Raw genomic sequence first — 10,285 nt, 5'->3', positions numbered from 1 at the left:
ACACACACACACACACACACACACACACACACACACACACACACACACACACACACACACACACACATTAACAGTTATTACACAGAAGCTCTTGAGCCATGCAGCTGAAAACACTGTTTGTCTTCTGAATCTTCTTAATGGCTCTGGAGAGGGGCACAGCGTTCCCTCGGAAGCAAAACCTAAGAAAAATTAAAGGGGGAGGTCAACCTCTCAAGTGTGCAGCATTAAATATGTCTGGCTTTGCAATATATACGTACAATTGCTTCCTGAGCAATCTGCTTGGAATGGGCTTACTAGAATCTGTGTGCATTAGTTGTTGTTGTTTTCTACTGTTACACAGCTTAAATATGCATTTTCATTCTCCCAGTTTGGTGATGAGCAAATAATATATTGTGTATCTCGTATATGTGAAAAGTACTGGCTTATTGTTTAAGTGTGTAACCCGGCACTAAAAAAAAGAAAAGGTACTCATTTGACACACAATTAGTTAGTAAAGAAATCATCAAACTGTTTATGTTTATTCACCTTTCAGTTGAGCTGCAACAGTTTGTCCACAAGGTGGCAGATTAAAGTTGTGGAAAATCATTTTTTCTCAATACATTTCTTCACTGGCCTCTACTTCAAAGAAATTTTACTTTAAACAATGTTTTGAGTTTGCAGTAATTTAAACACTTTTTAAATACAATTTGACTGTATGAGAATGTAAACAAAACTCTAAACAAAGTCAAAGTAACTGCTGTTATGCTACAAAGACACTGGCATCTTGATCTGCCAGCTTATCTCGACATTTTAGAGCACTTGATGTCTCACTAAATGCCTTCTTTCTCTAGATCAATGCTTCATTAACAAGCAATCTATCGGAGAAAATGTGTGCAGAGAAGCAGTAAACTCCATCATGACTTTCTTCTCCCATCCACGCTCAATCTTTTCTTTTCTCTTACCCAGTTTTATGTCCTCTTTTTTAGCATACAAATAGATAACATTATTATTGATTATGCCTTTCACCACTTTTTTGGTACTTTTACTCAGGTTCTGCAGATGTATCTACCATTCTGTGGAATATCAATTTCCAATGCCAAGTTGTTTTCGGAGTCTCGCAAGGAGTATGAAAGGAGTAGGGTAAGAGAATCTTTGGTTGTTTTATAGATGCTGGAGAATCAGCAGTAGCATTACATTTTTAGACTTAGTTAAAATATACATGTTTCAACATATATATGTCAACACTGCAATGCACATAAGCCATTAGTGACCTTTCTCGTTGCCACAGGCTCTGCTGGAGGTGGTCAACGACCTGTTTGAGGAGCAGACCGACCTGGAGAAGATTGTTAGGAAGATCATGCAGCGAGCGCTGACCCTGCTGCAGTGTGAACGCTGCTCTGTGCTTCTCCTTGAAGACATCGACTCACCTGTGAGACTCTTTTCAGTTTGTTCTTTTCCGGCCTCACAAATTCATTTTCTTTAACTTTTCTGTTAAAACAAGCAGCTTTTCTTGTGCGAAACTCTCCTATCTTTGTTGCTAAATGTCCTTATAGCTGATACATGTCTCTTCTATAGGTTGTGAAGTTCTCCAAGACGTTTGAACTCATGTCTCCCCTGTGCAAGATGGACCGTGACATCAGGTGAAAGGGACATCATGAAAAAGATTATTCATTCTGTGGGGCGATGCCAAAATAACAACACACACCTTAAATGAATACATGTGATGTGCATTTATACAAATCCATAACACACTCAATAATTGATGCTGCCGGACCTGATTATTGTTTCCTGTTTGTGTTATTGGGCACATCAGCATGGAGAAGCTATCGTGCTCTGATTGGCTGATCAATAACAGCATTGCTGAGCTGGTGGCTTCCACAGGGCTGCCTGTGAACATCAGCGATGTGTGTCAGGACCCACGCTTTGATGCTGAGGTGTGAACACAATAGTCTGCATGGACACACACATGCTTCAGGCTGCAGCAAGTAGACACAGACACACATCACAAAGACCTACGAAAACAAATATATGTGTTGTGTTATAATTAATGTTTGACTCAAATAAAAAATGCGTGCTCGGGCAGCTCTTTGAAATATCCATTTCTCAAACAAACAGAAACTCGATTGTCACCGTTTCCTCTATTTACAGGCGGATCAAGCCTCAGGATTTCACATCAGATCAGTGTTATGTGTCCCCATCTGGAATCGAACTCATCAGATAATTGGTAAATTGACCAGAAATAATCCAATTGTCCTCACTGGGAAATCTGTTTTCATGTTAAAGTCGATGTTTATGTGTGTCATTTCTGCAGGGGTCGCACAAATTCTGAATCGCCTCGACAGGAAGACGTTCAATGATGCAGATCAGAGACTGTTTGAGGTTTGTTTTTTAAAGCTCTAATTGCAGCTGTTCCATCAAAACTTTAAGTGTTTTTTTCTCTGGATTTTCCTTTGTTTACAGGCATTTGTGATATTCTGTGGACTTGGAATCAACAACACTATGATGTACAATCAAGTTAAGAAGACGTGGGCCAAGCAGTCTGTGGCACTGGATGTAAGCACTGCAACTTATTGATTACAGCAAATGTTACTTTTGTTTTACCATAATTCAACCACTTTCAAAGACATGAGTTATGTATCAACATTTGACTTTTTTTCCTTCTCTTTTCCCATCATTCCTGTCTGTTTAAAATGTAAAATAAATAACACAGAGGTGAAATTACAGAGATATTACAGAAATACATCATCCATACCCACCAGTCTTTAGAGAACTTGACAGTCAAGCCAATTCTCATTTCCAGCTTGTCAACTACAAACGCTTTGAGACGCCCCGCAGTGTCAGATAGCAACGCACCCTTTAGCGATTGTATGACACGCACTGCGCTTTCACGTAACTTTGTAAACCCATCCATTATTCGACAATCAGAGAAAATGCTTCGGGAGTGTGATGACAGGGATGGGAGGTGGATGGGACAAACAAGTACAGGAGGCCGGTGTTCGAAACCGATGTTTGTGTCCCAAAGTGTTACTGAGTTATTTTAAAGGTATGTTAGGGTTGTTTTGTTATGTTTTACATACTTATATTATATTGTTTATGTTGTTGTTTTAAGCCCAACCATTATTTTTTCCTTAACTTAACTAAGTGGTGTTGTTGCCTAAACAAGTGTTTTTGTTTGGATTGACGATGCTAACCACGGGTTTATTTGGACCGTGCGCTGGGCTAAACAGTAAATTAGAGAGTGACGCCAAACTTGTAACTGAGGAAAGTGGTGTCACTGATTAACCCTAACTGAGGCTCTCCACATTCATTAGCGTCTGCATCTGTGTTCTGCTCCATTGCCCGGTATCTAACCTGAGCAGTCACATTACCTTCAGCAAACATGGTTCTGCTTCTCTACCATAAATATTTCTGCTGCTTTCAATAATTCATGATAAATACATGTGCCAGTCTGCTCAGCTCTCATCAAAGGCAACAAGGCAACGCTCCTGTACTTCTGTCACATAATCTTTGCTCTTTCTTTGACACCTGATGGATTTCCTTTTCTGTCAGGAGACCCAAAGTATAGCAACAAATTGGTTTTGAAAGTACTTTCTTTGATCCTGATTACATAACAAGAGATGTAGGAAAGATAGGCATTAAAATCCTTGGAACATTGATTATCTTCCACAACAGCGTCTTTTTAGGAGTTGGTCTTATTTTTCACCTCAATAGCATCGGAATCAGTTTTATATATCTCAGTGCATGATTTGTTTTTTTTTCCAGATGTTGTCCTACCATGCTACCTGCTCCAAGGTAGAAGTTGACAGACTTAAGGTAACATCAGAAAGAAAACAACATTCATATACAGTACCTAAACTAACTTTCAGAAATCTGATGTGTGATGTGTGTAGATGAAGTGTAATTTGAAAACTGTCTGCAACATATTTTAGTGCTTTGCCTCCTCCATTGCTGGCTGATTGATAGCTCTGTCCTCTGCCCCCCTAAGGCAGCAAAGATCCCCCTGAGCAGTGAGTTAGGCATCGATGAGTTTCACTTCAACGACTTCTCTTTGGACAATGACGCCATGATCACCGCGTCACTCCGGATGTTTCTAGAACTCGGTGTCGTCCAAAAGTTCAAAATTGACTATGAGGTGAGGCCCTTATATGTCCTGTGATATATTTGTCAGGCGCTAGCGTCCACAGTGTATATGTGTGCATGTAGTTATATCACCTGTATATGTCTGTCTTTTTGTAGGTTCTATGCCGCTGGCTTTTGACTGTGAGGAAGAACTATCGAACTGTGGCGTATCACAACTGGAGGCATGCCTTCAATGTGTCGCAGTGCATGTTCGTTATGATCAGAGTAAGTTTCAAGATCTCCGACTTCTGCCAGACTCTTAATTTCAGTCACAGTCAAACTGTCTAATACAGCAAAGGCAAATGTACCACCAAAATAAAAACATCCAAACTTAGATCCTTGATGACGATTACAAGATGTTGAAGTTATGAGAAAAATATGTCTCTGTGGACTTAGTACACTAATCAACAATCAGTCACTGAACAAAACATTAAGAGGAAACATAACGGGAGAAACATTAGGTTTATCTCCTCTCCTCTCCTCTCCTCTCCTGTCCTACTCTATTTAATGGCAATATCTAATACAGTATAAATAAAACCGAATGAATAGAGAATGAAAGCTGTGGTGGACTCTGCAAAATGAAAGGGTAAGAGTGTGCCAATCTGCTCTTCTTTTGGCAGACAGCCAATTTCCAGGATGTCCTCACAGAGGCTGAGATACTGGCACTGATGGTCGGCTGCCTGTGTCATGACTTAGACCACCGAGGCACCAACAACGCATTTCAAGCCAAGTAAGTGAGGCAGGCAGGCCTACAGTATGATGACCAACAGGTGTTTGAAAGGCGTCTGAGAGTTTCAATGCTCCGTTTTGTCCTGCAGGACAGGTTCTGCTCTGGCTCTGCTCTACGGGACATCAGCCACCCTGGAGCATCATCACTTCAACCATGCAGTCATGATCCTACAAAGTGAGGTCAGACCAGTATTTCTCATTTCATTAGGTTTACTGTATGAACTGATTTATCCTTAGTTTGCTTCCCTTGACCGGGGAGTATTTAACTTGAAGTGATATATAATATTTTGTGAATACTTACTCCTTAATGATGTTTGAATTGTAATTTAGATTAGCCAATGAATGTGAATGCCATTTTCACTGTCAGAGAAGCATCGAATACAATGTTGCCACATACTACAGCCGTAAGCTAGTTTGCAACACATGTCCTGAGTTGGGACAGATGACAGCGAAGTCAACAAGAAAGCACAACCAAAACGATAAAAACACAAATGCATAAAATAAAAAAAATAATTAAAAGCACCATGATCATCCATGACTTTCATGTTAGATTACTCTTTGGAAATATTTCAACATTTTACGTGTCTTTGAGAAAGCCACTGGTGTGCAGTAAGAGTTTTGGGATGGCGCTGGCAGGCGGCGTCAACGACCACCGGTTGAGAGACTGCTGTGATCAGTTTGACCATCAGGAACTGTGTTCTGTATTGACATATTTTAACAGAGGACAGAGAAAGTCCATACATTGCTAATTAGCATTGATAATTGGAGCCGCATTTCACAGTGAGCGATGATTTTACCAATGCATTGGCTGTAAGGAGCCACTATTTCTGCCGCTATTACTCATCCTTGCCTGCTTTTGTGTATGCGCCTGCTATATGGTATTATTCTTTCTTCTCACAGGGTCACAATATCTTTGCAAACCTCTGCTCTAAAGAGTATAGCAACATGATGCAACTATTGAAGCAGGCTATTCTCTCTACAGACCTTACTTTGCACTTTGAGTAAGTGGCCTTTTTAACGGATTCAGAGCTTCTGATGTAGCTTACTACATGATTGGTAAAAAGTGAAACTGAAGTAGATTATTACAAATTATTAGACAAACTCCTACACCTAATTAGGAGAATCAACGTTTAGATTTCTGTACTTGTGTGATGAAAACCGTCTTTGAGTGTCTTATTTTGCCTTTTCACATTTTCTGTATCCTTGACGGTCTCGTTGCATTGTCAGGCGCAGAACCAAGTTCTTTGAGTGTGTTCTGTCTGGGGAATTCAGCTGGACAGATGAAGGACACAGAGAACTTCTCAGGTTTCTACCTTTGTACTGAATAAAACTTTTCTGTGCCCAAATCACTTTAACTGTGAAGAGCCAAACAGGTAGCTAGAAACATCTTTGTTGTCATCAACAGGTCCATGCTGATGACAGGATGCGATTTAGGCGCAGTCACTCGTCCCTGGAAGATATCCAAACAGGTTTGATGTGTCTCACATCTGTGCTTTTATGTTTGAGGGCTTGGAGATGTAGAAATATAACCGGAATTTGGTTAAAAAAAAGTTTTTATAAATTTGCATTTATAAAATACTAAAGTTTTAGTTGAATAATTGAATAATAATAGATGGCATTTATGTCCCAAGGTTGCAGAGCTGGTGACGAGTGAATTCTTTGAACAGGGTGACAGAGAGAGGTCTGAGCTTAAGTTGACCCCAGCGGTAAGTAAGCAAGCTTTAAAAGTCTCATCTTTCACGAGGATTTGTTTCACTTTTCACTTTTCTATCAATCTACACTCAAACCATGTTCTTTATGTGACCATTTTTGTCAAATGATGATGATTTGGTCATGGATAACAGAAGATTATCACCTCTCTGTAGGCCATATTTGACCGCAATCGCAAAGATGAACTACCTGTCTTACAGCTGGAGTGGATAGATGGGATATGTAAACCCCTTTATCAGGTAGGTAAACCTTGATGTCTAAAGTTCAACCTATACTGTGGGTCTCGTTTTTAAAATCCAAACAATAAAAACCTTATTTAGGAGATTGAATATCAACTGTACTCTCCTGTGTTGCTCCCAGGCAATGCTGAAGCTCAACAGGAAGTTGCAGCCGATGGTGGATGGGATAGATGCCAACCGAAACAAATGGCAGGAGCTCTGCTCATCCTATCAGGAGACACACGGACCCTCAGTGTCCAATCAGAGTGGTGTATCAGATCAGAGTCCTGAGCCCCATCAAGCCAGAGATACAAATCAACAACTAGACTCCACAGAGACTCTGATGCCTGTTGAAAACACCAAGTTTGGGTCAAAGTCTAAGTGCGGTCTGGATCTGAGCAGCAGAGTAAACCAAGGTTCCTGTGATGGTTAATCAGCATCAGCTGGCAACGTGATATCTGCAGGAAGGAAGTAAAGCAAGCTAAGTGTTGAGTAAAGGTTTATAACCTGGGACTCCTCCCATATCCTGTGATTTCCCAACACATGCACTACCCTAAATCATTTTTAAAAATCTGGGTAGATTAAAGGCAGGTTTCATCCAGTGAGCACATTGGTTCTCCCGAGTGTCACTGTGTTAAACTCGGGAGCGTGATTATTCATATTGGTCAAACTATACTTAAAGGGCAGTTTCCCATTTCTTTCTTTCTTTCTTCATTTCTTCCTTATTCTTTATCTATCTATCTATCCATCTAATTGCTTTAAATTACTGAGAAGTATAAGATTGAGAGACTACTGTTGAAACCAAAGAGGGCCACTTGCTACTGTAATGTTTTGTAATGGGAACTGCCTCAAATCCATAAGCCGATTGGAACGCCTTTACAAAACCGAAAGGAATCACTGTGATTTCTCTCACATAAAAACACAAATTGCCATTATAAATGTGGACCGGAGCATGATCTTGTTCCTGAATGTTCCTTACTGTCTTACCTCAGTTGCAAATCTTTGGCTGCATGGCATTATTTTCAATGTTTGTAGGTTAACCAAGCCTTCGGCTGTCTACTTCTTTTGTGGATTGCATGTGTGTATCATGAAAACCTGGTATCTCTAATTAAGGAATTAGGTAATGTGAAAGGCCAAATGTTAATGTATTGATTGAGGAAAGTCATTGATAAAATTCAAACTCTTCAGGCTGTGTGTGTGTGTGTGTGTGTGTGTGTGTGTGTGTGTGTGTGTGTGTGATCTCCTAATTCCTGAAAAAGTTATGACAGAGATGAATACAAATGGTTTTGTCTAAAGGGTCTGAACGCATTTTAATGTAAAGGTATAGTTTTTTTTGGAATAAATAAAACATATTTATAAAACATTGATTCTTTGTTTCTCACCTGGGTGAGACAAACGCAAGCCTGTATGTCTGTAACGCCTGATCTACTTTCTGTTGGCTAATTTTATTGTTCCACAAATCTATAAGCTGCAAACAACAGCATGAAAAACAGCCATGAGTTTGTCTCACTGTGGATAAGAGGGAAAATGTCCCCAAAAACTATGCCTTCAGAAGACTTCTTTACGTACAGGATGAGAAATGTCTAAATATCCTTTTGTGTTTGAGATTCATCACAGTGTTTTGTAGTTCTGGGCAGCATGCCGATTATGTTGAAACTGCATGTATCATGTTTGATGTTGATACTGGACATTATCTTGATGCCTTTGACTGCCCTATGAGATTTGCTTTGCATGAAATCACTGTAAGGGATATACTACATATTGTTCCGTAAGAATATTGTCGCTGCACTGTTGTTTTTGAGAACAGATAAAGATTTATATTTTCGATCACAGAATATACCAAAATTATACACATTATTTTTCATACATCGGACTCTATATTTATGCAAGATCTGGAATTGGCATTTTCTCCTGTTATTTACAAACTGTCCAATAAAAGGCCATTATTAGACAATAAGAAAGTGCTACATTCAGATAAAAGGGAGTAAATCAATCTCTATCTGGTTTTGTGAATAAAATGCTGTGGCATGGCAACTGATTATTTGTTGTAATTTGTGATTTATACATTTATGTAGACTTCCATGGGTATTGTTCACAATTACTTAAAGGTGCTTTATACACAATACAGAGCCTTAATACAAGCAGAACACACATATTTGCTATAGTAGAGTAATGTTAACCTGAGCAGTGAATGAAGTCACTCTCCCTCAGTGTGAGCTATTATCCGAGCTTCTCTTGGCTTTGTTAACATTGCCGTGAGTGAGTGCATTTAGTGCATGTTAGTGCATGTGAGCATCACCCACTGGCTAGCTCATGCCCCCTGCACTGCACTGAGCTCATACTGCGGTTATAACTGATAATACCGGGCTGCTTTGTCGCGGAAGCGTATCTCCCCCCCAGGTAAACACTGGTAGCTCTGTTTGCACTTTCTGTTGAGATGCAATAGAAATGCTCCTGATCTTGTACAAAGCACCTTTATTTGCTGACCGTAAATTATTGGAAAGTTTATTGACAAAACTGTTCCACTCATACTGACACATAAGGGAGGCATACACAACAGACTGTGATTTGGAGTCTGTGTGAACACGCTGCAACAGTCACAAAGTGATTGACAAGACAAATAAAACACATCAATGAATATGACTAAAGAAAAAAATAGGAATTGTACATGATGAGGATGATGTTATATATGATAGACCCACTAAAGTAAAGAACACATAGGCTACAACATATAAAATACGTAACGTGTTGCAAGGAGAGGGTGTAGGCCAAGGGGGCATTCAGCCTGTGCTTCCTACCGAATCAGCAAAAGTGGAGCTACGAGACAGAAAAGCTGAACCAACATTGTGTTCCTCTGACACCATCAACGTTGCAGACAACCGTCATAAATCCACCGTAACAAGAAGATGATTAAACTCGATGCACTGTGTCTATGACAGACTGCCCACATAGTTTATCAGATGTCAACATCTTGTCATAGCTGATTATCAAAAGTTGAAGTTGAAAATATTTCTTCTTATTGTGTCATACTTGAGCCTCTGGATATGGATATTCATAACTTTTTGAGACTGAAATACAATATTTGCATTTCTGATGCTCTGCGCCATCCACCACCAAGAAGATCTGTGTCCGTTTAAGTGTACACTATATTTTGAATATTTTCACTACTTTATCTTGCCTTCAGACAGTTTCTGATGGGGTACTGAGCCGAAAGGAAAACCTTAAAAACTATAAAACTAAATTTCAGTACAGTTCCCTGTTGGAAAATATTCTAAATATAGCGTAACCTTAAACTGATATTGATCTTTAGGTGATCCTTTCTATTAGTTGGCTAAAATACATTTTGCTGCTGCCCCCCGTCCACAACAGCAGCCTATACGTTGCTTTGCACCCATGTGTGTAATCCTCTCTCTTTGTCCACTTTAACACACCTGAACCCTCTAAGAACAGTGTGCAATATCCATAAAAAACTAATGTTGACCAGCACTTTCCAAATCATCTCATCATGGAGCTAAAAGAACCGAGCTCAT

General features: G+C 39.6%; 1 protein-coding gene across 1 annotated transcript in view; it reads left to right on the top strand.

Annotated features, from left to right (window-relative positions):
• Positions 1 to 8,793, top strand: part of pde11al (phosphodiesterase 11a, like) — a 10,983-nt gene extending 2,190 nt beyond the window's left edge. Inside the window, exons 3-20 of the mRNA XM_031853326.1 lie at positions 1,030 to 1,119; positions 1,268 to 1,408; positions 1,555 to 1,619; positions 1,793 to 1,913; positions 2,128 to 2,203; positions 2,291 to 2,358; positions 2,440 to 2,532; positions 3,742 to 3,792; positions 3,965 to 4,111; positions 4,216 to 4,323; positions 4,719 to 4,828; positions 4,917 to 5,007; positions 5,728 to 5,828; positions 6,055 to 6,132; positions 6,233 to 6,296; positions 6,459 to 6,533; positions 6,693 to 6,776; positions 6,898 to 8,793. Coding sequence (XP_031709186.1) covers positions 1,030 to 1,119; positions 1,268 to 1,408; positions 1,555 to 1,619; positions 1,793 to 1,913; positions 2,128 to 2,203; positions 2,291 to 2,358; positions 2,440 to 2,532; positions 3,742 to 3,792; positions 3,965 to 4,111; positions 4,216 to 4,323; positions 4,719 to 4,828; positions 4,917 to 5,007; positions 5,728 to 5,828; positions 6,055 to 6,132; positions 6,233 to 6,296; positions 6,459 to 6,533; positions 6,693 to 6,776; positions 6,898 to 7,188 — 1,854 coding nt within the window. The 3' untranslated portion in view covers positions 7,189 to 8,793. The remainder of the gene's footprint in view (positions 1 to 1,029; positions 1,120 to 1,267; positions 1,409 to 1,554; positions 1,620 to 1,792; positions 1,914 to 2,127; positions 2,204 to 2,290; positions 2,359 to 2,439; positions 2,533 to 3,741; positions 3,793 to 3,964; positions 4,112 to 4,215; positions 4,324 to 4,718; positions 4,829 to 4,916; positions 5,008 to 5,727; positions 5,829 to 6,054; positions 6,133 to 6,232; positions 6,297 to 6,458; positions 6,534 to 6,692; positions 6,777 to 6,897) is intronic.
• Positions 8,794 to 10,285: the final 1,492 nt, after the last annotated feature.

Source organism: Anarrhichthys ocellatus, unplaced genomic scaffold (assembly GCF_004355925.1).
Source record: "Anarrhichthys ocellatus isolate YVR2014 unplaced genomic scaffold, GSC_Weel_1.0 scaffold13, whole genome shotgun sequence".
NCBI classification, from domain to species: Eukaryota; Metazoa; Chordata; class Actinopteri; order Perciformes; family Anarhichadidae; genus Anarrhichthys; species Anarrhichthys ocellatus.
The sequence above is the reverse complement of the archived record's forward strand: the minus strand, read 5'-3'. Positions and strand labels throughout refer to the sequence as shown.